The sequence below is a fragment of the Scylla paramamosain genome, unplaced genomic scaffold, assembly GCF_035594125.1.
Source record: "Scylla paramamosain isolate STU-SP2022 unplaced genomic scaffold, ASM3559412v1 Contig47, whole genome shotgun sequence".
Taxonomy (NCBI): Eukaryota; Metazoa; Arthropoda; class Malacostraca; order Decapoda; family Portunidae; genus Scylla; species Scylla paramamosain.
In genome coordinates this window covers 157,501-184,978 of record NW_026973712.1, presented here as the reverse complement: position 1 = coordinate 184,978, position 27,478 = coordinate 157,501, and the positions used below count along the sequence as shown (strand labels likewise).

The 27,478-nt window shown below is 41.4% G+C and overlaps 2 protein-coding genes across 21 annotated transcripts in view; one reads left to right on the top strand and one right to left on the bottom strand.

Annotated features, from left to right (window-relative positions):
* Nucleotides 1-150: 150 nt before the first annotated feature.
* Nucleotides 151-17,527, top strand: LOC135098144 (uncharacterized). Of its 7 annotated transcripts, none has more exons than XM_064000348.1 (8): nt 151-307; nt 560-817; nt 9,971-10,077; nt 13,048-13,181; nt 13,386-13,580; nt 13,956-14,065; nt 15,043-15,295; nt 17,373-17,527. In XM_064000348.1, exons 1-7 carry the CDS (start codon nt 281-283, stop codon nt 15,274-15,276), a joined length of 1,065 nt encoding a protein of 354 aa, XP_063856418.1. In that variant the 5' UTR covers nt 151-280; the 3' UTR covers nt 15,277-15,295; nt 17,373-17,527. The 7 variants fall into 7 exon arrangements, 6 of the variants coding, with proteins under 6 accessions (XP_063856418.1, XP_063856417.1, XP_063856421.1 ...); XM_064000347.1 differs by having other exon boundaries at nt 17,177-17,527; XR_010266600.1 differs by lacking the exon at nt 17,373-17,527 and having other exon boundaries at nt 13,956-14,654; nt 14,718-15,185.
* LOC135098147 (uncharacterized) overlaps nt 15,497-27,478 on the bottom strand; it is an 87,871-nt gene continuing 75,889 nt past the window's right edge. For 3 of the 14 annotated variants that reach the window (XM_064000360.1, XM_064000362.1, XM_064000361.1), the window contains exons 3-6: nt 22,845-22,856; nt 21,704-21,803; nt 19,181-19,282; nt 15,497-16,825 (exon numbers count right to left, since the gene is read on the bottom strand). In XM_064000360.1, coding sequence (XP_063856430.1) covers nt 16,747-16,825; nt 19,181-19,282; nt 21,704-21,803; nt 22,845-22,856 — 293 coding nt within the window. In that variant the 3' untranslated portion in view covers nt 15,497-16,746. Of the gene's footprint in view, nt 16,826-18,475; nt 18,592-18,792; nt 18,993-19,180; nt 19,283-21,703; nt 21,804-22,637; nt 22,857-25,808; nt 26,400-26,982; nt 27,335-27,478 lie in introns of those variants that run through there. The other 11 variants (XR_010266610.1, XR_010266609.1, XR_010266611.1 and 8 more) reach the window with 11 other exon arrangements.

Genomic DNA, 27,478 nt, shown 5'->3' with positions numbered 1-27,478 from the left:
GTATATAGATAGATAGATAGTGGTAGTTTAACAAGGACTGCCAAATGAATGGGAAAGTTGCCTATGAGATTCTTACTATTCATTATATCTGAAAATAATTACTAAAGAGAACAAAATGTTTAAGAATACAACTTAAATTTACTTAGGCTGAAGTGGCCAGCGCTCACACTACAAGCCTGAATGGTGAGGAGGAGGAGGGAGCAATTGGTGGGGAGGTGATTCCCTACAAGAAGCTGGTGCAGAGTCTTGAGAAGGCCGTCAATAGATTCCAGGATGGATCATGCAGCAACTGTGCCTCTCTCTCTTGGTAAAGTGAACCTCTGCTCTTTGTTCCTTTGTGATCTTATGTTGTCTCTTCCTCCAATGCTTCCTCTTAAGGCAAACACTACTCTGTCTCTTTACTGCCTTAAGTCATCTCTCACTCCTGTAACTCCTTTTGGTAAAATAACACTGTTCTCTGCCCCTTTACTGCCTTGAATCATGTCCTCCTGCACTTTGTCATCAGCTGAACCATTAACAGAGGTAGTGTGTTCCTCCAATACCCACCTCTCTTCCTCAGGTGAGTGACCCCATTGAGCCACCACCCAAGGAAGCCCCTCCAAAGGCCACAGAGGAGGAAGGCAGTGTTGTCATTCTGGATGCCAAGCTGTTCTACAAGCAGCAGGAGAAGGAGGTGGCAGAGAAGATCAAGGAAAGCCTGGCAGTGACTGAGTATGCCAAGCCATCCAGTGCATTGGTGCTGAGTGGTGTGTCCAGCAGTGTGGTGCAGTACACAGTGTTTGAAATGCAGCTGTCCTTTACTGTGCTGGATACAGAGGTGTGTGTGTAGTTGTAGTATACAGGGACTAAGCTACACACCTCTGGTTCTGTCTCCTCCTTTATTCATCCATCAGTTTATGTACATTTCTTGCCTCTCTCACCTTTGTTTTTCTACTTGTGATAAACAGGGGCTGGGCTACATTCCTTATCCCATCTCTGTATTCATTCAGTTCTTGTGTGTGTGTGTGTGTGTGTGTGTGTGTGTGTGTGTGTGTGTGTGTGTGTGTGTGTGTGTGTGTGTGTTTACCTAGTTGTATTTACCTAGTTGTGAAATACAGGACGAGATCCACACTAGGCTTGTGCCATCCCGTCTCCATATCAACTTTTATCTAGATTTTCTTTAAATTTATGAATTGTCTTTGCACATACAGTCTCATCCTTAAGTTCATTCCACACTGTTATACTTCTGTGTGGGAAGCTATGTTTCTTGATGTCTCTTCTGCAAACACTCCTATTCAGTCTCCTTCCATGTCCTCTTGTGTCTCTAGTATCTGGTATCAAGAGGTCTTCTCTGTCCGACTTTTCCATTCTTTCCAGTATTCTATATATATAGCTATCAAATCACCTCTTTCCCTCTTTTTTTCTAGTGTAGTCAGGCCCAACCTCTTCAACCTTTCCTCATAACTATACTCTCTTAAGCTTGCAAGGATTTTAGTTGCAGCTCTGGATTCTTTCTAACTTTCTTGTATCCTTTTTCAAACTTCGACCACACTGATGCTGTGTACTCCAATCTCAGACGTATCATCGTTGTTATCAGTTTTTTATCATACCTTCATCAGTATAGGAGAATACTATCTTGATGTTTTTCAGCAGTTTATATGTTTCTCCTATAATTTTTGTTTATGTGCTTCCAAAATGATAAATTATCAGTAATAATTACTCCTAGGTCTTTTTCTTCTGATCTTATAGAGATTTCCTCATTCCCTAAGTAATAGTTGCCAACTGGTCTTTTCACACTTTTTCCAAACCTCATCACACTACATTTTTTAGCATTAAACTCCATGTTCCACCTCATTAACCCTTCATTAATCTTAATTAAGTCTTGATTTAAAGCATTGCAATCCTCTTCATTTGTTACTTTCCTCATAATCTTAGCATCATGAGTGGAAATGTTCATGTAACTTTCTACACCTTCTGTCACTTCGTTTACATAAACTGTGAACAAAATAGCCACTCGTTACTGTTCTCCAGTTCGACCTGCTGCCTTTAATTACTGTCCTCATTTCTCTGTTTGTCAAAAAGTCAGTCATCCACTTTAAGTGATCCACTGAGTCCTCCAGTTTTTTCCAATTTCCATATTAGTCTTCTGTGTGGAACTTTATTGAATGCTTTTCTCAGATCTAAGTATATGCAGTTAGCCCATCCATCTCTCTCTGGCACTATATCTATTACTCTTGAGTAGAAATATATCAAATTTGTGACATAAGATCTCCCTTTTCTGAAAGCAAACTGTTTCTCTGTTATCACATTGTTGTCTTCTAGGTATTTCACCCATCTGTTCTTGATAATCTTTTCACAAATCTTTGCCACCACACTTGTGAGTGATACAGGTCTATAATTTAATGGATCTTCTTTACTTCCAGTATTGTGGATTGGGGTAATATCTGCCCATTTCCAATCTATGGGTACTCTACCTTTTACCAGGGTGGTGCTAATTATATTGTGCAACACTGAGACTAATTGTGAGCTATGCTCTTTTAAAATCCAACTGGAGACACCATCAGGACCCATTGCTTTCCTTACATCCAGGTCTTCCAACATATTCTTTACTTCATCTACTGATGTTTTAATCTCCTTTAAGTCGGTCCCTTTTTCTAATGCTGTCCTCTCATCTCTGAAATCATTTTCCTTAGTAGACACAGAGTGGAAGTATCTGTTAAACACTTCAGCTACCTCTTCTGGGTTATCCACTATCTCTTCTCCAGCTTCTACTGTGCTTGTTTCATCTTTACTCTTTAATTTTCCATTAATGAATTTATAAAATAATTTTGGTTGGTCTTTACATTTCTCCACAACATTCTTTTCAAAATTTTTCTGCTCATCTCTGTGAGTTTTAAGAAATTCGTTCCTCTTCCTTATATAATTGTTCCACAGGTCCAGTCTCCTGTTTTTCTTCCACTTGTTCCATGCTTTTTCTCTCTCCAATCTAGCTGTTGCACATCTCCTGTTGTACCAATCCTTTTTGAAAAGGTTCTCTGTTGATCTTTTGGGTACCCATTTCTCTACTCCCTTATTATAAATGTCCAGGAAAGCTGTCCACTTTTCCTCTATGTCCTCCTTTTGAATAACCATGTTCCAATTCACTTCACTGAAATACTTCCTAAGTTGTCCAAAGTTAGTTTTGCTGTAGTTTAGCCATTCTCTTCTGTGGTCCTCTTTTCTTATACTGAGGTTATTATCCATAGCTGTGAACTGAATCAGCTCATGATCACTTTTTCCTATTGGGTTTATGTATTTAAGGTCTTCTACTATTTCTTGTTTCTTGGTGGAAATTAGATTGAGCCTTGAAGGTGCTTCATTTCATCTAAATCTTGTGTCATCTGTAACCCATTGTGTCAGGACATTTTCAATAGCCAGGTCTAGTAGCTTGTTCCCCCATGATGGCTCACTGCCTTCCGTGGTCCAATTCTCCCAAGATATCTCTTTACAGTTAAAGTCCCCCATCAGGAGTATATCGTCATTTTCCTCAAATAACTCCTTGTGTCCTTGTGTCCTCAAGCATTTTGTTATATTCATCCTCTCTCCAAGAGTTGGAATAGGGGGGAACATAAGTCACCACAATGTTACAGTATCTTACAATATTCTGTCTTAAGTTTATTTTCAATACTTCTGCCTCCTCCACCCCATATGTGACAGATTCCACTAATAAATCCTTCCTAATTAGAAGCATCACACCTCCTCCCTGTTTATTTTTTTCTATTTCTCATTCAGAGGTTGTATTTTCCTTCACCAATATTTAATATATCCCTTCACTTGCCAATTTAATTTCAACAATTCCCATGATGTCCGGTTTCTCCTCTTTTAATTTCTTTGATCTCTCCAGTTAGCTCTTTTTCTTCTTGTAATGTCCCCACTAATTTTTCCACACATGTCTTTTCCTTCTTTTCTCTTTCAGTCCACTGAGGTGTATACTCTTCCTTCAGACCAAATACCACGACAGTTTTTTTCTTATCCTCAGTTTCTCTCACCAAGTTTTCTTTGTTTTATAACTTGAACAACTTTTTCTGTTAGCTTTTTGTTGTTTGCCTTTGTTTGTTCCTCCACAATTTTCCTAAAATCTATCTTTTCTTTCTCTTGTTCTTTCTTCCAATTTTCCTGTTTTACATTTAACTCTTCCACTTTGCCTTCATATTCCATTGCTTTCTTTTCATATAACGTTTGTTTTTTATGTAGATCGTCATATGCACCTCTCCACACCCCCTTCTCGGTGATCAAAGTTTCAACCATCTTCTCCATCTTGTCAAATCTATCCTTCATTTCCTTCATTTCAGTTTCCAGTGTGATAATTCTCCTTCTCATCATTGCTTTCCTGACCCTTCAGTCCTCTTCCCCAAATCCCGAGGTCTCTCTGTCTAGCCTTCGAGACGGTCCCCATTGGCATAAACAACATAGTGGGGACCGAAGTAGACCCCTCTTCACCGCTCATTATAACAATTTAACTGCTTTGGAGACGAAACAGCAACGAGTAGAACCAGTGTGAACTCTCATACTCTGTATTTCCACTAGGGCAACTCTCAGTGACGTAGATGGCTGGATTTTTAGTGTGTGTGTGTGTGTGTGTGTGTGTGTGTGTGTGTTTAGTAAACTTTCAGGCCTTTTTGGTTCCCATGAAAGGACTCAAAGATACACCAATGTTACATATAAAGAGTAATAAAATAATATAATCTTTGTTAACATGATGTGAGGAAGTGAGGAGACAGACAGGAATGATTTTTTTTCTTTTTTTATAGAGTAATAAAACAATATAATTTCTGTTATTGTTCAGTTTGTTGACAAAGATTCTGGATTGTAGTTTGATGGCAAGGCATTGAAGGTGAGGAGATGACAAAATCAAGTTAAATTTTTTGGGATAGCGTAATAAAACAATACTAATTCTGTTATCAAGAGGCATTCAGTTTGTTGACAAGGACTCTGGCCCAGTGCTTGGATGGCAAGACTTTAAAGGTGCGGTAGACAGGAATAATCGAGTCAAGTTTATTTTTTGCATACATGCATGAAGTAATAAAGCAATATTATTTCTATTATCATGATACATTCATTCAGCTTGTTTACAAAAATTCTGGCTTAATGTTTGATGGTGAGGCTTTCAAGGTGAGGAGATGGACAGAAATTACTAAGTTAATTAAGGGACTGTAATTAACTTTTTTGAATGAAAATGTGTGCAAAAAGCAACATTGGTCTGTGCACACTGAAAAATCATCCAGCACTTTGGCAACAATCTGCCAAAGTTTGAGTTGTGTGTCTGAGACATAGCTTGTTTACACTCAGGCTTTAGATTACACCTTGTGGTACTCCTTATGTTTTGCTGTTTTTCATATACTGTATCTGTTTTTTTGTGTGTGCATGATTTTTGGAGACTTTTTCAGATGTGTGGCATGTTATCCCTAAGTGGTGGGAGGGGAGGGAGTGGGACAGTAATTACTGGATAATGAGTCAGTACTCAGTTGGCCTAAGGTGAGGCCAGGGCATGTATGTACTGCCACGCTGGTGCCAGACCATCCACATGACTCATAAAATTTATGAGAGGAATTGTGTTACTATCTTCTGTGAAGACCATAACCATAGCAGAGTCTTGTAAGTACAGTCACTAGGGTGTTGTAGGGAAGTCCACAACACTGTTCCTTCCCACCAGAGACCAGTGGGCCTAAGAGTGTGAGTGATGTGTGTGTGAGTGAGTGGTGCTTTGTCTGGGATTGGTGGCCTGGTGTATAGATAAGTAGATAGATGAAGGGAGTAAAATTATACCTTCTCTGTTATCCTTCCATAAGAAAGCACAGAAGTTGAGAGGAATTGCATCTGTACTGTATTTTCTTTCCTGAGCCTCTTCTCTCTCCTCCTCAGGCCAGACATTTGTGGGCAAACTGCTGGCAAAGACTGCTGAGGGACACTTTGAGGTTATCCAGAGGTATGCCAAGTAAGAAACAGAAGAGAATGTTACAAGGAGGAGGCAGCAGGCACCTGCCAAAATGATAATTACTCCCAGTGAGGTCTAAAGCACTGGATGATGGGGTGCTGTGAACTTATCATTAAACGCAGCTGTGACCTCAATGAATGTTTCCCTTTGTGTCTCACAAGAAAAGGGGACAGTCACAGCCTGCTCTCTAAAGACAACTCTCTTCCTTCACACAAAACTACAAGCATCTAATTACACACACACCCTTCACTCAATTATCATGGAGACTCCTACACCAGCCTCATAGAGTCACCATCGGGGGAGGGGACAACAAATGTCCCCAGGTCAGACTGCTCTTCTGGTATCGACCCTAAGTGTCTTGACACCGCTCAACTTTTTCTTCATTAACTCCTGCAACATTTGCAGTCTTGGATCCAATTTTCAGTCTGTAAAAACACCATCTCTCCTCTACTAAACCTAATTTTCTTTTCCTCACTGAAACACAGGTGTCTAAGGCAACTGACATTAGCCCCATTTTTGTTCTCCTACTTTCTCTATCCTCATTTTCAATCCAAAGCTGGATGTTGCATTTATGTGCACAACAACTTAACCTGCTCTCTTGCCCATGCTCTTGAATCTTCCGAGTTTTCCACCATCTGGCTACGATTACAGTCACTCTCAAACTAAATGTATCTGTGCTGTATACCTCTCACCTAACTCCTCTGACTTTAAAAAATTCTTTGACTTCTTAACTTCCAAAGTGGAGCACATTCTGACCCTCTTCCCTTTTGCAGAGATCTCCATTCTTGGAGACTTCAATGTTCACCACCAGCTTTGGCTTTCCTCTCCCTTCACTGACCATCCTGGTGAACCAGCCTTCAACTTTGCTATCCTCCACAACCTAGAGCAATTGGTGCAACACCCTACTTGTATTCCTGACCATCTTGGAGATATGCCCAACATTATTAACCTTTTCATAACCTCTAATCCTTCTGCTTATGCTGTCACCCTCTCTTCTCTGTTGGGCTCATCCAGTCACAATCTCATATCTTTATCTTGTCCTATCACTCCAATCCTTCCTCAGCATCCCCATAAGCAGAAGTGCCTCTAGGATTTTGCCTCTGCTAGCTGCAGGGACCCAAGGAGGTATTTTGCTGATTTTCCTTGGAATGACTACTGCTTCCATGTCAGAGACCTGTCTGTGTGCAGAGTACATAACAGAGGTAGTAGAGTCTGACATGGAGGTGTACATTCCTCACTCTTTACCTTCCAAATCTTGGTTTAACACAGCTTGTTCTCTTGCTATACATGATAGAGAGGTGGCCTACAAAAGGTACTTAAGCCTTCCATCACCAGAATATCATGGGCTTTATATTTTTGCCCGGAACCATGCCAAGTCTGTTCTCCAACTAGCCAAAAACTCCTTTATTAATGGAAAGTGTCAAAATCTTTCAAGATCTAACTCCCCTTGTAACTTCTGGCACCAAGCCAAAAACATCTCCAATAACTTTGCTTCTCCTTCTTTTCCTCCTTTATATCAACCGGATAGTACCACTGCTATCACATCTATCTCTAAACCTGAACTCTTTGCTCAAACCTTTGCTAAAAACTCTACCTTGGACAATTCAGGGCTTGTTCCTCCCTCACCTCCACCCTCTGACTACTTCATGCTACCTATTAAAATTCTTCACAGTCATGTTTTCATGCCCTCCCTGGCCTAAACCCTCGGAAGGCTTATGGACCTGATGGGGTGCCTCATATTGTTCTCTGAAACTGTGCCTCTATGCTTGCACCTTGCCTAGTCAAACTCTTTCAACTCTGTCAGCATCTACCATTCCTTCTTGCTGGAAGTTTGCCTACTTTCAGCCTGTTCCTAAAAAGGGTGACTTCAAATCCCTCAAACTGCCATCCTATTGTTTTAATTTCCTGCCTATCTAAAGTTTTTTAATCAATCATCAACAAGAAGATTCTTAAACATCTATCACTTCACAACCTTCTATCTGATCACCAGTATGGGTTCCATCAAGGCCACTCTACTGGTGATCTTTTGGCTTTCCTTACTGAGTCTTAGTCATCCTCTTATAAAGATTTTGGTGAGACTTTTGCTGTTGCTTTGGACATATTAAAAGTTTTTGATAGAGTTTGGCACAAAGCTTTGATTTCCAAACTACTCTCCTGCGCCTTCTATCCTTTTCTCTGTAACTTCATCTTAAGTTTCCATTCTGACCGTTCTATTGCTGTTGTGGTAGATGATCACTAGTCTTCCTTTAAATCTATTAACTGTGGTGTTCCTCAGGGTTCTGTCCTATCACCCACTCTCTTCTTATTATTCTCCAGTGACCTAAACCAAACTTCTTGTCTTATCCACTCCTACACTGATGATACCACCCTGCACTTTTCTACGTCTTTTGTAGAAGTCCAACCCTTCAGGAAGTAAAGAGTTCATGCAGGGAAGCCACAGAAGACCTGACTTCTGATCTCTCTAAAATTTCTGATTGGGGCAGAGCAAACTTAGTATTATTCAATGCCTCAAAAACTCAATTCCTCCACCTATCAACTTGACACAACCTTCCAGATAACTATCCCATCTTCAGTGACACTTAACTGTCCCCCTTTCTACACTGAACATCCTTGGTCTGTCCTTTTCTTATAATCTAAACTGGAAATTTCACATCACATCCCTAGCTAAAACAGCTCTTATGAAATTAGATGTTCTGAGACATCTTCACCAGTTTTTCTCATCCCCCCCAACTGCTAACTCTGTACAGGGGCCTTATCTGTCCATGTATGCTTTACATGTCTGGGGGGGTTCCACTTGTACTGCTCATCTAGACATTATGGAATCAAAAGCTTTTTGTCTCATCAGCTCCTCTCCTCTAACTGACTGTCTTCAGCCGGTTTCTCATCACTGCAATGTTGCATCTCTTGCTATCATCTACCGCTGTTTTCATGCTAACTGCTCTTCTAATCTTGCTAACTGCATGTCTCCCCTCCTCTGACGGCCTCGCTGCACAAGACTTTCTTCTTTCTTTCACCCCCTATTATGTTCATCTCTCTAATGCAAGAGTTAACCAGTATTCTCAATCATTCATTCCTTTCTCTGGTAAACTCTGGAACTCCCTGCCTGCTTCTGTCTTTCCACCTTCCTATGACTGGAATTCCTTCAAGAAGGAGGTTTCAAGACACTTATCCTTCAATTTTTGACTGCTGCTTTGGACCCTTTTATGGGACTGGCATCTCAGTGGGTCTTTTTATTTTTTGGTTGGGGGAGGGGGAGGGTTGTTGCCCTTGGCCAGTGTCCCTCCTACTTGAAAAAATAAATAAATAAAAATATCACCACCCATATCTTCCCAACACAAATACTGACAACAGACCCTGTGTCAGGCTGTATGTACCAGATGAGGCCGTGTCAATGCTCACCTTTGAGAACGTCATATTTGAGGCGCCTGACGTGAGACAGCAACTCATAGCCAAGGTTGCTGTCGTCTCCGCTAGCTGGTACGTGGAGTCCTCTCGAGTATTGGTGTCAGTCTGGTAAACTCTGGAGCTCCCTGCCTGTGTCTGTACTTCCTTATATAAGACACTTCTTAAATTTAGGGTAATTTTTTTGGCTCTGTCTTCTAGAGACTGGTACCTCAGTGGGCCCTTTTATTTTTATTTATTTATTTATTTATTTTATTTCATTTTATTTTATTTCATTTCATTTCTTTTTTTTATTTTTTCCTCTCTCTCTCTCTCTCTCTCTCTCTCTCTCTCTCCTTTTTGTTGGCCTTAGCCAGAGTTCCTCTTACATAAAGGAAAATCTTGTATACTGATGTACATACTTATGGAAGTTAGGATAAAATGTATTGCATGTTGATGTACTGTTTAAAACCCAAATACCTCACACTACAGACTATTAAAGATACAGAATCCTTGCTGAACCATCACTGGAACCATGAAAACACCCCTGAAAACACCATAACAACTGGAAGTATTGGAGGTAAGAGAGAGAGCAAAACATTTGGGAGTGCAGTTTATTATCTGTCTCCCATACAGGACTGGTGGTGTATCCCTCACATCTGGTCATCAAGGAGTACCCCATGGTCAAGTCCTTGCACACCGATCCGTTCTGATGGAAGCAGTTGGAGGGTGTGGAGGATGGGGTGAGAATGACTGTCCTTATCGCCCATCCGTTATATCCTTCAGTATCTTCTTTTCTTCACCTGCACTGTGTTTTTTCCTCTTGCATCCTTCAGTAATATTGTTTTCTTCATGCCTCCTGTGTTCTTTTTGCTTCTGTTTTATCCTTCATTATACCTTTCTGTTATATCCTTCAGTGATATCCTTTTTCTCCTCCTGCAGTGTATTCTTTTTCCCTCTTATCATATCATGTATCCTTCAATGATATCTTTTCTTCATCTTTGCTGTATTCTTTTTCCTCTACTTTATCCTTCATTATCCATTTCTTCACTCATCCTGTATTCCTCTTTCTTCTTTCTTTAATGCACACTTTCCTCCACACACACAATTTAAACCTTTCTATCATGCATAGTTACCCTCACCCCCTCCTTGCTCCACGCACACACACACACACACACACACACGCACGCACGCACGCACGCACGCATGCACACACGCACGCACGCACACACGCACACAAATGATGTTATGGTGATGTGATACAGTTGGAGGATGGAGTGCTGAGTCTGTTGCTGCAGTCAGTAGACATGCTGGCTGCTGGCTGACGGAGTGTACTGTGGTCCCGTTGATTTCACTCTCAGCAATGACTCCAAGAAGACCATAGCAGAGTACCAGGTGTGTATTGTGAAGAGGTGAATTGAATGGCTGTATTTTTCATTCTTTCTTCTGTGGTAAAAGAATGTCAAAAGCAAGCTCGTTCTTCGCTTTCTTGTCTTCCTGTAGTCATTTTTATTGCTTTTATATTCTTTCCACTAATTCTTCTCTCTTCCTCTACTTCCTACAGTCACTTTCATTTAAGTTTTCTCTTCATTTCACTAATTCTTTTCACTCTCTATTTCTTATAGCCACTTCCATTACTCTTTCTTATTCTCCTCTCTCCCTCCATGTCTCACAGCCATTTTCATCGTCCTTTTCTAGTTCACTAATTCTTCTCACTTCCTCTGCTTCAAGATAACTGGACCACAGGAGCATGTTGTCACAGCTCTAGGGAAACTGTGCACATCCCTCAGCAGTAACATAGCTATCCCAGTAGTGACAGGATATTTGGACACTCACTACAATGCAAGGAAAGTTTACGTCAAGGACCAGATCTTGTGCTGCTCTTGGAGAAACATTGTGCATCTCTTGAACGAGAGTGAGACTGGGGACCCTCTTCTAGATAATCGGAATGGTTCTGAAGTTAGCCTTGTGTCTTCTGTCCCTAAGGATCCTCCAGTCCTTGCATCTCCCCTTTGGCACCATATCTTGTGCTGCTCTCAGAAAAAAGTGCTTCTCTGGAATGAAACTGAGAGTGAGGATGGTGTTTCAGGTGCTGGGAATAGTACTGAACTTAGTCTCATTTCTGGTGTCCCTGTGCATCTCTCAGTCCTTATATTAATGTGATGTCTTGCTAACTCTCATGCTGTCTCACTCAGTTTGGTACAATTGTTTACTGCAAGTTTAGAGTTTAGTTTTCAATGTAAGGTCACTGATAGTAAAAGGAGTGGTTGAATGCTTCTCTTTCTCATCTTGTCTTCCTTTTCCTTGTCTTCTTCCTCATTTACTTGCATTTCTCTCATTCTCTACCTCCTGGTCTTTTCCTTCATCCCTCTCTCTCTCTCTCTCTCTCTCTCTCTCTCTCTCTCTCTCTCTCTCTCTCTCTCTCTCTCTCTCTCTCTCTCTCTCTCTCTCTCTCTCTCTCTCTCTCTCTCTCTCTCTCTCTCTCTCTCTCTCTCTCTCTCTCTCTCTCTCTCTCTCTCTCTCTCTCTCTCTCTCTCTCTCTCCTGGATGGAGCAGTTTTTGTGGTGAGACACACAGGGAACCTTAACTCTCATGCCTTGGGTCTTATGGGAACTGTTTTCAAAGAGGAAGAGTCTGGTTTGTGGTAAGACACACTGGGAACCTTAACTTTTATCCCCATATTGTGAAATGACTGAGGTGTTATGGGAACAGTTTTCAAAGAGTCTGGTTTGTGGTAAGAAGTGCAGGGAACCTTAACTTTTATCCCCATATTGTGAAATGCCTGAGGAGTTATGGGAACTGTTTTCAAAGAGTCTGGTTTGTGGTAAGACACACTGGGAGCCTTAACTTTTATCCCCATATTGTGAAATGCCTGAGGTGTTATGGGAATTGTTTTCAAAGAGGACTCTGGTTTGTGGTAAGAAGTGCGGGGAACCTTAACTTTTATTCCCATATTGTGGAATGCCTGAGGTGTTATGGGAGCTGTTTTAAAAGAGGAGTCTGGTTTTTATGATTGCTTGGTTGATGATGCAGAATACTATTAACTATTTCCTCAATCATGAAAAAAATGTCCTTGGAAAATCCCATCAACTTTCATAAGGACTGTTTTCATGATAATGAGTCATGTTCTCATAGGTGTTTCTTTCTTCTGGTGATGCAGAATACTTGTTAAACCAGAAACATGAAGTACCCTTGAAAATTCCAGTATTTCTAAACGTCACTGAGATGGTTAGTCCAGTGACTGTGTTTTGTTGTTTTCTTGTGTATATTTTGTCTCTTTCATTCCACATAGTTCTTTTGTTTCTTCTCAGGATCAAAAGATATTGATTGAGATACTGGGGAGGGATGTGAGTGCATGGCCAAGGTGAGGCCCAGATCTTTACAGAGGTGAGTAGAGAGAGAGGTGTGTGTGTGTGTGTGTGTGTGTGTGTGTGTGTGTGTGTGTGTGTGTGTGTGTGTGTGTGTGTGTGTGTGTGTGTGTGTGTGTGTGTGTGTGTGTGTGTGTTTTATGCACAGACAGAAAACACATGCATTTTTTGTATCATTCCAACATTTTCCTCTTCTCAACTTTCCTGTTGCCCTTCCAAATATCCAGCTTTTCTTTGATCCTTCAGTGAAAAACCTCCCTTTCCTTAACTCTTTGTTGTATCCCCTCAATATCCAGCCTTTGTTTGTCTCTGCAATAATGGATCTTTTCTGTGTATTTCCTCCAGGATCTATTTACCCAAGAACAACTTGTCAACAATTCCTGTAGATGTCGTCATCAGTGAGGTCAGTGTTAGATACCAACTTGCTGCTCAGGTGTCTGTTGTACCTGCTGGTTGGCATCTCCACTTTGTCTCTCCTGGTAACCAAGTCTGTATGTGTATGTGTATCTATTAATTTATTTCTGTGTGTATTGTGTCTGTCTATCTGTGTGAATGTGGAGAGTTTGGGGTGAATCTCGCTTGATACCTGATGGGGATGGATTGCTGTGTGCCTCTCAGTGCAGCAGCCTGTCAGTCCAGATGGCATTTGACAGCTGTTTCTCACTCCACATATTTACACAAAGGTGCTGACAGATTAGCAGCAGGAGTGGGAACTGCAGTGGCTGTAACTCACATGACTTCACTGGTACCAATCCAGACCACCTGGCTTCCAGAGGGACAGGCTTGTGTCACCCTGACCTTACCTCTACCTATACATCTACCACTGCACTACATTTGGAATCTGGTTGAGTACATGTACTCAGACCCAAGCCTGATGTGTGTGTGTGTGTGTGTGTGTGTGTGTGTGTGTGTGTGTTTTGTCTATCTCTCTTGAAATCAAGTCATTGTTGTGTCTTGGAGGGAATAAGAGTGTGTTTGTGACTATCTATCTATCTATCTATTTGTTTAAATAAAGTTGTTGGTAGCATCTGAGGGAATGAGAGGAGTGTGAGCTCAGTATGATGTGCAAGGAGTTTATGGATGTTTTAACGTTTTGTAATTTAAGTATTTATTAGTGTGCATATCTTTTTTTTGCATGCAAGATTTTAATACCTTACTTTATCATTTTGTCTGCATCTAACATACAGTCTCTCTCTCTCTCTCTCTCTCTCTCTCTCTCTCTCTCTCTCTCTCTTCACCAATTCTCCTTACAGGCTTGGTGGTGTATCCTGAAAATTTGAAGATCCAGGAGAACTCTGTCACCAAGAACCTGCAAATGAATGTCATTGGGTGGCTGATGGCAGCTCCTCAAGTGAACCCAGAGGTGAAGGAGGCTGTCACTGGAGGGAGCAGGGAAGTAGGGGTTAGAGTGAAGATGTTTAGAAAAGAGGGATGCAGCACTGTGGTTGTGAAGAGTAGCCATCATTTTTATTTTAAGGGTGTTTTTAAGTTATTTGGCTTGTAGTGCAGTGGTCAATGAGACTATCCCTTTCCAATGGGGACCCAAAATAAGAATAAAGACAGACTTCATATTCTGAGTGTTAATGGAAGTAAGAATAATAATCAGAAATAGCAACCATTATCACTATCCTCAGTTTCTTCATGTCAAGCTTGATAAAGTTAGATTTAAAAAAGAAATAGGAAGGAACTGGTTCTCAGATTGAGTGATAGATGAATGAAATAGACTCAGTAGTTAGGTTAGTGCTGAGTCATTAGGGAGCTTTAAAAGATTAGACAAATTTATGCATGAGGATGATAGTGAAAATAGGTAAGCACATTTCCTGCAGGGATTGTCATGTGTAGACCAGACGGCTTCTTGCAGTTTCCCTTGTATTCTTACAATTATTATACCACTGATATGATGCCACAACACAATGGTAATGGTGGTGATGGTGTGTTCCCGAGTGATGCAGGTGATAATGGGGCGCCACAACACAATGGTAATGGTGGTGATGGTGTGTTCCCGAGTGATGCAGGTGATAATGGGGCTTGATATGAGTGTCGAGGGCATGGAGGGTCCCATCACCTTTGCTCCTGTGACCTCTGGCTCTTCTAAAAAGGGAGTTGCATCCTTCACGGTATTTTTATGTCTGCTGGTGTGTAGTGGTAAGGATTATCCAAGATTGGAGAAGTGTCTTGGGACCTTCCTCATGAAAAAATTCGTCATAGGGAAAAGAAAATACAGAAGCAGGCAGGGAGTTCCAGAGTTTACTGGTGAAAAGGATGAAAAATTGTTAATAATGGTGAACTCTTGTATTGGAGAGGTGGACCACCACCATCACCACTACTTATTCTCCACAGATCACTGGGCTAATAAAGTACAGTATGATGGGTGCCTTGGAGAAGCTGTGCCTTGAGTTGAAGGCTGCAGTTACCTTCAGAAAAGAGCAAAGCTGCAACAAGTCATCCAAGTACTTTGTCAAGAAGGTTTATGTTGAAGGCAACCTCCTGCACTGCTCTCAGGAGAACAGTGGGACTCATGGATGCCTCCAAGACCCACAGAGGATTGGAAGGCATAAATTCAATCTTGGATAACTATTGACATTTAAAACTGGTGACTCCACTTGTCAGATTGTAGGTGGGAAAGTTTAAAGGGTTGATTGATGGGAACATTGTTGATCTTAATTTTTTTTTGGTAAAGTACTGTAAATCACATGCATGTGAAGTTTCAAATGGATGAAATAGCATGAATGGTATTGTAGTTGAATTGTTCTTTGTAGCTGGAAAAAAAATTAGGGTTGATTAATGGGGAAACTATTGTTCAAAATCCTTTTATTGTAAACTAGATCATGTACATAGTTGTGAATTTTTTTTTGGAATGAAATAGCATGAATGATATTGTAGTTGTTTGTGTTGTACTATGGGTAAACCATTGGAAAAAATGTAGTAGTTGTGAACAAAATTGGATTAACTAAACATCCCTGAGGTTGTAGTTGCGAAATTTTGGTGTAAATTAATGTAAACAATGAAATAGTTACTTAATCATTAAAGTTTTAATCTTATATTAGGAGTCATTGGAAATTAGCTAAAATAAACACCCTTATATCATCTTAACCCTATAATGACTAACCAACTTTCCTCTCAAATCATAGCATAGTTTTAACACAAGTAAACAGTGCACAGCTTTGCCAAATGTTGTCATAAATCTGTGTTGGAAATATAGTCTTCATCAAGCATTATTGTTGTATGAGTTATCATTGCTGTCATGTGTTGTTTTTAAGGAGACACTGATTTTGCAGTTTTTTTTTTTTTTTTTTCCTACACCTATTCAAAAGTTTAAAAATCTTTCAGTTTTCTGTGCATGTGTTCTAGTGTCCTCTGCATTCTTTCTTGTCATTCTTTCATACTCAGAGCTAAATGCATTGAACTAACATTCCCATTTCTATTATTCAGCAACTCATGAAATTAACACCAGAGTAGTTTGGTGTTATGGAAACTCTGAGAGAGAGAGAGAGAGAGGAGAGAGAGAGAGAGAGAGAGAGAGAGAGAGAGAGAGAGAGAGAGAGAGAGAGAGTCCTTTTTTCCTCTTCTCTCTCATGTCATGGCCCAGGACAGGGTGATGTCCTTGGAACATCGTCATTTGCATTCCCTAATCACAGACAGATGTGCCTCCTCACTCATTCCTCCATGTTGGAGAAAATAATTGCGTTAATGAACATGTCTTGCACTTTATCATTACTTTTTATTATTATTATTATTATTATTATTATTATTATTATTATTATTATTATTATTATAATTATTACTACATTTACAGTAGTCCCTCACTGTTAGCAGTTCAATTAGTGTAGCCAAACCAATGTCAAAAGTGAAATTTGCCAAACGTGAATAGTACTATAAATGGGGTTCACCCTTTTGACTTGCATTTGAAAGCAAAGACATTATACATGAAACATTAACAGCAATATAGAATACAATAGATAATAGATGACAGATGTTATTTACCTTTAATTATTTATAGTTAAGCCTGGTGAGAGGAGCGAGTGTGGTAATTGTGTAGGTGCACTATGAATATTTGGCACCCAAACCAGTGTCATCCATATCCAAGTGTCCATGCCCTCCACCACTTGTAGAGGTTGCACTCCTGGGGACAAACACCAAAGATGTGGTTAATTGCTGCAAAAAAACAGTAAGATGGCTGTTGGGAGGTTCACAAAAATCAAACAATGCACATGGACGACAAACAAGGGGTTTTTGTAGAGAGAGAGAGAGAGAGAGAGAGAGAGAGAGAGAGAGAGAGAGAGAGAGAGAGAGAGAGAGAGAGAGAGAGAGAGAGAGAGAGAGAGAGAGAGAATTTTGTGTGTGTGTAGGAGAGAGAATACAAGAAATTATTTCTATTAAGAGAGAATTTTGCGTATGTGTAGGAGAGAGAATACAAGAAATTATTTTTATTAAATTTATTACTATTATTATTCTAAATTTATTCATATTTCAGAGGAATGACTGACAGAAGAGACAAAGAAAAGAGGAGGAAGAATATAAGAAAGGAAGGAAGGAAGAGAAGAGGGGGACATGAGAAGGATGAAATAAAGGAGAGAGAGAGAGAGAATGTTACTGATTGTGAGAATTAATTATCATTATTATTATTATGTTCAAAATGTATTACTTATATTTGCATTGTTTTTTTCCAGAAGTGATAGAAAGAAGGAAGAGGAGAAGATAGATGATAATAAGGAGGGAAGAAAGAGAAAGAGAGAGAGAGAGAAGACAACAAAGAAGGAAGAGGACATGAGAGAAGAATGAGGTTAATAGAAGAGGAAGAAAAAAAGAAGAAATGAGAGAAAGATAGAAAAGATAAAAGAAAAATAAATCCTCCCCCCAGCCCCCCTCTCTCTCTCTCTCTCTCTCTCTCTCTCTCTCTCTCTCTCTCTCTCTCTCTCTCTCTCTCTCTCTCTCTCTCTCCCACAATCCACAGACCCACAGTATGTCTCCCACAGTATGTTGACAAACCCAGTCACTCCCCACAGCCTCTCACAAATATCTCTCTCTCTCTCTCTCTCTCTCTCTCTCTCTCTCTCTCTCTCTCTCTCTCTCTCTCTCTCTCTCTCTCCATGCCTAAGAGAGGAACCTGGTCAGTCCCTGTGAGAAATTTTGCAACATTTTCTGTTCAAGCAAGAGTTCATGAAAGACTTCCCATTCCCAAACAGTACAAATGACTGGATGGTCTGGGAAGTATTCACTCTGGAAATACAGTGAGGGGTTAATGAAAGGAAGAATATTGGAAAATGTGTGTTAATTTAGATTCCTGTGGTGTGTGGATGGAAGGACTGGGTGAATATAGACAGCAGAAGAGGTGAGGAGTGTATGCTAACTAAAGGCAGGAAGTGAAGGACTGGATAAATATTAGACAGAAGAGGTGATAGAAGCAATGGACTAGATATACAGAGATAAGGAAGGGTTGGATAAATATTAGACAAGAGGTGATAGAGGCAAAGAAGGACTAGATATGTAGAGACAAGGAAGGGCTGGATAGAGGAGGTGACAGAGGCAAAGACTGTACACTAATAATGAAAAATAGCTAAAATGAATGACAGAGGGCAGATGAAAGAGCGAAGAACAACTAAAATGGATGATAAGCAGGTGGAAATACCTACAAACAAGCCTATCAACACCCAAACACCCCTAACACACACACACACACACACACCCCAGCTCCTCCAGTGTGAAAGATATTCATGTATAAGCAAGCCATTTTAGCCCACAATCCAAACACTTCACCCCTGACCTGACGCACCAGCATGCACACTCACTGCTGTGTTGCTGGTTTTGCTGGACGTGTCATTCCTGATTGCTGTCAGTTCATTTTGGCCTAAAACCTTCATGCTTCATCCTTCACTTCCTGTTGTGAAACTGTTGCAAAGAAGGGAGAGTTTTTGTTGCAACATGAATTCCAAATCAGATTCAGTACTTTTATGAAATCTTTCAAGACGACAACCCTGATATTGAACTTCATCACCACACACACACACACACACACACACACACACACACACACACACACACACACACACACACACACACACACACACACACACCAGTTACAATGCTTACTTCAGTGCACACTCTTCACTCCTTTAGAGATGAGCAAATGAGTGAACAGTGAATAAATCTGTTAATAAGCACACTGTGTTTTGCTGCAAAGAATCAGACACTGCCATATTTTCACTGCCGTTCGCCACTCATGTCCAATGAAAGGTTTGTGGTCTGCCTTCACCATAGTCTTCCTGGCACTTACAAATCAGGGCCACAAACTGAGGAGAGCAATAGAGTACTTGGAAGGAAACCACTGGGAAGATCTTGAGATGGTGTGTGGAGGAAGGCATGACAACACTCAACAATAAGGAAGAAATTGTCTACAGCTGCAAGTGGGAGATACTCATGGGCTGTCCAACCCCAGAAGGGAAATTATGGACAAATAATGATGCAATGAAAGGCACACCTGAATGGACTGCTGGCCAGCTGATGTCTCTTGAATGCTCCTCTTCCTCCTCTTGGTTTTACTCCCTGCGTGGTGGCACAGACGTCATGTCTCCCAGTCGGTCTGTGGAATTTTTTTTTTTTTATGTAGGAAGGACACTGGCCAAGGGCAACAAAAATCCAATAAAAAAAATGCCCACTGAAATGCCAGTCCCATAAAAGGGTCAAAGCAGTGGTCAAAAATTGATGAATAAGTGTCTTGAAACCTCCCTCTTGAAGGAATTCAAGTCATAGGAAGGTGGAAATACAGAAGCAGGCAGGGAGTTCCAGAGTTTACCAGAGAAAGGGATGAATGACTGAGAATACTGGTTAACTCTTATGTTAGAGAGGTGGACAGAATAGGGGTGAGAGAAAGAAGAAAGTCTTGTGCAGCGAGGCTGCGGAAGGAGGGGAGGCATGCAGTTAGCAAGATCAGAAGAGCAGTTAGCATGAAAATAGTGGTAGAAGACAGCTAGATATGCAACATTGCGGCGGTGAGAGAGAGGCTGAAGACAGTTAGAGGAGAGGAGTTGATGAGACGAAAAACTTTTGATTCCACCCTGTCTAGAAGAGCAGTATGAGTGGAACCCCCCCAGACATGTGAAGCATATTCCATACATGGACAGATAAGGACCTTGTACAGAGTTAGCAGCTGGGAGGGTGAGAAAAACTGGTGGAGACGTCTCAGAATGCTTAACTTCATAGAACCTATTTTAGCTAGAGATGAGATGTGAAGTTTCTAGTTTAGATTAATAAGAAAAAGAGACACCAAGGATGTTCAATGTAGAAGTGGGGGACAGTTGAGTGTCATTGAAGAAGAGGGGATAGTTGTCTGGAAGGTTGTGTTGAGTTGATAGATGAGTGAATTGAGTTTTTGAGGCATTGAACAATACCAAGTTTGCTCTGCCCCAATCAGATATTTTAGAAAGATCAGAAGTCAGGCATTCTGTGGTTTCCCTGCATAAGCTGTTTGCTTCTTGAAGGGTTTGACATCTACGAAAAGACATGGAGAAGTGCAGGGTGGTATCATCAGCATAGGAGTGGATAGGACAAGAAGTTTGGTTTAGGTCATTGATGAATAATAAGAGAGTGGGTAACAGGACAGAACCCTGAGGAACACCACTGTTAATAGATTTAGAAGAACAGTGACCGTCTACCACAGCAGCAATAGAACGGTCAGAAAGGAAACTTGAGATGAAGTTACAGAGAGAGGGATAGAAGCTATAGGAGGGTAGTTTGGAAATCAAAGCTTTGTGTCATACTCTATCAAAAGCTTTTGATATGTCTAAGACAACAGCAAAAATTTCACCAAAATCTCTAAAAGAGGATGACCACGACTCAGTAAGGAAAGCCAGATAACCAGTAGAGTGGCCTTGACAGAATCCATACATAAAAAGTGATGAGATAGAAGGTTGTAAAGTGATAGATGTTTAAGAATCTTTCTGTTGAGGATAGAATCAAAAACTTTTGATAGGCAGGAAATTAAATCAACAAGACATAGTTTGAGGGATTAGAACAGTCACACTTTTTAGGAACAGGCTGAATGTAGGCAAACTTCCAGCAAGAAGGAAAGGTAGATGGTAACAGACAGAGTTGAGTTTGACTAGGCAAGGCACAAGCAAAGAGGCACAGTTTTTGAGAACAATAGGAGGGACCCCATCAGGTCCATAAGCATTCCGATGGTTTAACATCATTGCAAAGAATTTTAATAGGCAGCAGCAGCAGCAGCAGCAGCAGCAGCAGCAGCAGCAGCAGCAGCAGCAGCAGCAGCAGCAGGGTGGAGGAGAGAGAGGAACAAGCCCTGAATTGTCCAAGGTAGACTTTTTAGCAAAGGTCTGAGCAAGGAGTTCGGCTTTAGAGACTGATGTGATAGCAGTGGTGCCATCCGGTTGAAATAAAGGAGAGAAAAAGAAGCAAAGATGAGATGTTTTTGGCTAGTTGCCAGAAGTCATGAGGGTAGTTAGATCTAGAAAGATTTTGACACTTTCTGTTAATGAAGGAGTTTTTGGCTAGTTGGAGAACAGATGTGGCATGACTTTGGGCAGAAATATAAAGCGCATGAGATTCTGGGGATGAAAGGTTCAAATACCTTGTGTAAGCCACCTTTCTATCATGTATAACACAAGAACAGGTCGTGTTAAACCAAGGTTTAGAAGGTTTAGGTCGAGAAGAAAAGTGAGAGATATATACCTCCATACCAGATACTATCACCTCTGTTATGCGCTCAGCACACAGTCAGATTAGAAAACTGAGCATCACATCTTCAGAGCATGTGTGTGATGACAACCTGCCAGTTTTTGATGCCTTCCATTGCAGTAAGTCAAGCACCAGAGCTTTGGTCTGTGGGCTTTACAATTCATCATTTCTTTTTTTTTCTTTTTCTTTTTTTCAGTGCAAACCTTTCCACCACTTTGTGGACATGACATGACATGACAATTAAAAACTTTCAGATTTTGGAATTTTGGACCGAGAATTCTCAATTGTGCCAACAAAATACAGTATTCACCTGAACCACCTGTCAGTCACAAGGCTCCCAGTGAGGTGTGCTTGTTCCTGAGTCATGGAAGTCTCCCAAGGTTTCTTCCACTTGCTCTCCGTGTTACCACCTGCAGGGAAAACGCACACATCAATACTCCTGCTGCTTGATACATGTTTGACTCACAACTTAGTCTAGAATTTAACCATTCACTACAACATTACACAGCATGGAATGCACAGCTGAAAACATTTATATGCACATTCAAGAAAGGAAACAACTAAAGAAGCAGATTGTGCAATTTCTAGTCAGTATAGTGCATAGACATGGCTGTGAAAGAAAAGAAATGCTTCATGTTGGTCTGGGAGTCAGGAAAGATGTAATAAGTACTAGTAGTTAAAAGAGTTCATCACCAGGTAGGACAAGATGGATAACTAATTTTTTCACACCCTCGTCTCTGGTAAAAGTCACTCACAAAAATGATTGACCCCGGGCAGGTCTTTTTCCACTCAACCTTCCACATCTTCTAATCTTTGGTGGATTAACTTAACAAGTAAAAGTTTCCATACGAAGGGTGGCAGTTCACTCAAAGGAAGGGGATCAAGTAAATCCATTCACACCTTTTTTGCTATGGGCCTTCCCTCCCCTTCATTTCTCTCTCTCTCTCTCTCTCTCTCTCTCTCTCTCTCTCTCTCTCTCTCTCTCTCTCTCTCTCTCTCTCTCTCTCTTTAATAGGCTGTTTGGATAACTATTTCACTCTAGAGAGAGAGAGAGAGAGAGAGAGAGAGAGAGAGAGAGAGAGAGAGAGAGAGAGAGAGAGAGAGAGAGAGAGAGAGAGAGAGAGAGAGAGAGAGAGAGAGAGAGAGAGACACACACACACACACACACACACACACACACACACACACACACACACACACACACACACACACACACACACACACACACACACACACACACACACAGAGTTTGGCCAGTGCTGGGAGGGGTTGGTGACTTGACACGTATTCCCACACCTGGACACCAGCAACCACCACCACCACTTAGCAGCCTGCAAAGATCCTCAGTGGATGTGAAATCACTCGGTGATATCAAAAGAGAAGATGGTGACCAGCATGAGGCCACATATTTTTGAGGGCTTCATGGATGAGGACCTCAGCATAGCACACACAGATAAACCAATCTGGAAAATTGAAGAAGACAATGTAAAAATAGAAGAAATATGCAGCTTAACAGCGATGATAAAGGTGTTGAAGGAAGGAAGAGAAGTGGGTGGTGACAATGTAAAAAAGATATCCAGTGATATATTAGAGATGAAAAGAGAGAGATGGAAAGAAAAAAAAGAAAACAAAGAACTAAGAGAAGAGGTGACAAAAATAGTGAACTTAAACAAGAAGTACTGTGAAGAAATTAAGAAACTCAAGGGAGAGAATGAAGAGTTACAAAAAACTTTGCAAGAGAAAGGAAGTTAAAAGTTGGAAAGAAGAGGGAGAACAACAACAAGAGGTGGAGATGGAGGAGATAATAAGGCAACAGCAACAGGAACACAATAAGGATATTAAAAAGAAAGGATTAAAATATCAAAGGGAAAAGGTAATCTTGTGAGAGACACAGTACAGAGAAAGATGTGTGTGGTGGTATTTAGGATTAAGGAGAAGGACCTACCCATGAAAATAGCTTGTGAGAAATAAGTGAAAAAGGGGTAAGGAAATTATAGAAGTGGTGGAGGAAGGAGAGGGAATAATTGAACACACTGAAAAGGTTTACAGGATTGGAAAGTATGAAGAAAGCAGAACAAGACCAAGGAAAATAAGATTCATGTCACAAACACCAGCAGAACATGTCTTGCAAGGAACAGGAAAATTGGCAAATGACGGAATGAAGGAAATATAGATAAAAAAAAGACATGAATGAAGAAGAAAGTGAAGAACTGAGAGTAGAGGCTCAGTCAAAAAAACGGGAAGAACACAAGAACAAGCAAAAAGATTCACCTGGAAAGTCATGGACATGAAAATGAGGAAATGGTGACACAAAGATGCCACACAAGATCACCAAGCAGAAGTTTATAGATTATGTATACTAACATAGGTGGTTCGGTGTCCAGCCTATTGGAACTTACAGACTACTTAAAGAACAATAAACAAGATGTGGTATGTTTAACAGAAACCAAACTAAAAAGGAAATAAAGTTGGATGAGAGAGAGAGAGAGAGAGAGAGAGAGAGAGAGAGAGAGAGAGAGAGAGAGAGAGAGAGAGAGAGAGAGAGAGAGAGAGAGAGAGAGAGAGAGAGAGAGAGAGAGAGAGAGAGAGAGAGAGAGTGTGAAGAGACACACTAAGGGGAACAAGGAAAGCAAGAAAATAAGTGACAGGTGCTGGAAAAAAAAAATGGAGATAAACAATGAATTACAGACATGGAGGAGGAGTAGGAGGAGAGGAAACAGGAGAGCGACTACGATAAAAAAATAAATAAATAAATAAATAAATACATAAAAAAAATGAAAGGGGAAGAGGGAAGAAGAAAGAAGATAATGAGAGGGGGGAAGGAGGGAGAAAAGGAGGGAGGGTAGGGAGATAAAAAGGGAGGAAGGGAAGGGGGAAGGAAGGTTGGGTCCAGGCTGATCGTTGCACATGACAAAGGGGAAGGAAGGTTGGGTCCAGGCCGATCGTTGCACAAGACAAAGGGGAAGGAAGGTTGGGTTCAGGCTGATCGTTGCACAAGACAAAGGGGAAGGAAGGTTGGGTCCAGGCTGATCGTTGCACATGACAAAGGGGAAGGAAGGTTGGGTCCAGGCTGATCGTTGCACAAGACAAAGGGGAAGGAAGGTTGGGTCCAGGCTGATCGTTGCACATGACAAAGGGGAAGGAAGGTTGGGTCCAGGCTGATCGTTGCACAAGACAAAGGGGAAGGAAGGTTGGGTCCAGGCTGATCGTTGCACATGACAAAGGGGAAGGAAGGTTGGATCCAGGCTGATCGTTGCACAAGACAATTTATGTTCTCGGCGTAAACAATCATAAATTTTTCTGTACCATCACATTAGAGGATGCACAGTGTGAGGAGGAGGAGGAGGAGGAGGAGGAGGAGGAGGAGGAGGAGGAGGAGGAGGAGGAGGAGGAGGAGGAGGAGGAGGATGGTGGGTGTGGTAGAAAAAAAAAAAAAATTGTAGAGAAGAGGAGCAAAACAGAGAGCTGTGGCAGAACTGCATGGAAAAGAATGAGTGGTAAACAAATGAGGAGTAAGATGAATAACACGAAAAAATATGAGGTAAAAGAAAAAAGATTAAATGCAAAACGCTAAACAGAACAAGGTAATGGATGACAAATGAAACAATGAATTAGTTTGCTTATGAAAATATGAAAAGAACAGTCTCTCTCTCTCTCTCTCTCTCTCTCTCCTCTCTCTCTCTCTCTCTCTCTCTCTCTCTCTCTCCAACTACATTTTTCGTCACTGTGGCAGTATATTAATACCTAGTTTAAGGGTGAGAAAGGGGAGAGGGAGAGGGAAAAACGGGATGGTGGGAAATAAACAGGATGAGAGAAGGGAAAATGAGAGGAAAAGGATGGCGGGGAAGAAGGTAGAGGTGGAGTAGAGGGAGGAGTGTGGAGAGAAATGAGGGGGTCGGGATGGGGCAGTGGGAGGAGAGAGAGGAAGAAGGATGAGAGGGAGAAGGAGGGATAGCAGGGGGAGAGGGAGGGGAAGGATGGGAGGGAGAGAGTAACAGGAGCAGTGTGAGGGAGGGGAAAGATGACGGAGTAATGGAGGTCCTTTGTTCTTATGAGGCGAATGATGTGTTCATGTGTACGTCTAGCAATGATGTGACGACGCGGACCGGGCTGGGAACGCTGCATTGGAGGGTCGGTGGGAGTAACAGGAATGACAATAGAGGAATGTGCATTAGTTGGGAAAAAAAAAAAAAAAATCACCCCTGAGCTAATGTACCGTATGTGGCCTTTGAATGCTGTTCTGATGAGAGAGCAAAGCGCTTCAAAACACGAGGTTATGAGTCATTACCAGATGAACATTTTCCCTGTCCACGCACAATCAGCAAGGAACAATCATCCACCTCTATTTAACCCGCCATTATTACCTAACAACCCCAACAGATACTGTTTCATTTCCACCAGTTTTCAGACCTCACCTGCAGCGGCCGCGTCACGGTACCTACCTACGTGTCGCTTTCCTGCCACACCGACGCCGCCCCGTGACACTGACGCCAATATTCACAACACAACGAATACTTGCCGCTGCGTGACAGTCTCCGAGCAGAGGGAGGGAGGGAGGGAGAGGCATCAACTCCCCCTCGTGATGGGGTGAGAGGTAGTAAGATGGTTCTTGGTAGTTCGCTCGTCTTAAAACACGCAATGAATCAATCGTTATTATTATTTAAATGCTTGTCTTTTTATCCCAACACTGATTTGTCATTTAGTGCAACATGAAGTCGCTATTTAATATCAACCGATACAATTCGAAAATAAAGCTCGTGAAATGTGGACACAGAGAGAGTAAAAACACGTCATTATGCTGAGGTCGTCGACTGGCGGGGCGGTGCCTCTGTTTGCCCGCCTCTGTCTGGGGAGCTCTTGGAAATGTTGACAATGCAGTGCAACAGTTTAGGGTTATTATTCATTTGATGGATAATTAGTTTAAAGCTTTAAAGTTACAACTTCCGACATCTCACAATGATTTCCTGGAACACAATCCTGAATATTGCCACAGGTATGAACACTAAATGCAGAAAATGATTGTCTTGTTGGACTTGCGTAGCATAGTAAAGTATAAACAAAAGTGGGATATTCAAGTGCCATGATAAACTCCAGTAAAGTGAGCTGGTTCTTGATACTAAGTTAAATATAGGACCACTGCAGAAAAAAAAAAATCTAATTTTCAGAAAGAAAACTTGCAAAATTACATCAGAACAACCCAACGACAGAGAAGGCCGCTCTACAATGCCTGTATATACTCGTACCACCATACTGTGCCGTGCCCCCCCCCCCCCTCTTGCATTAGAAACACGAGCTCACACAACACATTACCATACCAACAAACAGTAATACCCTCCCCCACAAACACTAGTTACTGTAGAGGCAATTTTCTCTTCCTTGACATGGTAGCTGGCCCCCCTCCTTCTCTCTCTCTCTCTCCTTCTCTCTCTCTCTCTCTCTCTCTCTCTCATATTGTAGATACCGTAAGTTATGTAATTAAATCGATCTGACTAGTACACAAGTGTCTGTTGCTCTTTGAGATTCACTTGCAATATTGAATTATTGTCAACATACGTACTACAGCTGGAAGTAAACTTCGATATGATTTACCAGTAAGTTAGCGTGACGAATTTCCTGGACGTGGGGTGACCACACAAAGGCGCTGAGGTTACACAGGAAGAGGGATCACTCTCAACATCACTGGATGTTTGTCCCTCAAGATATGCGCATATGTTTGGAGTGCCAAGTCTACCGGGAGTGCGTTGCCAACGAAACAAGGAAGCCTTAAGTCCAATGCCGACCAGAACATTACCAGGCAAAACAACCGCTATATGAGCAAGTTCTGTATATGCCGACAATGATATTCCAGCTTATTCTTTCTCAATATTGTCTAGAAACTCAGCGCTCTGATATCAGTAAACCTCTGCAGATGTTGGCAGCCCTGCGGGACCCCCACAACACAGCGCCTTACCACTCGCTGATTGGCTAAACCTTGGCCGCTCACATCTTGCGCCTCGCTGCCTGACGCAAGCCTCGCCGCTCGCCCGCTCAACACCACAGGAAGAAATGCATAGAATCTGTGCGAGGTGTCAGGAAGGGATTTGTG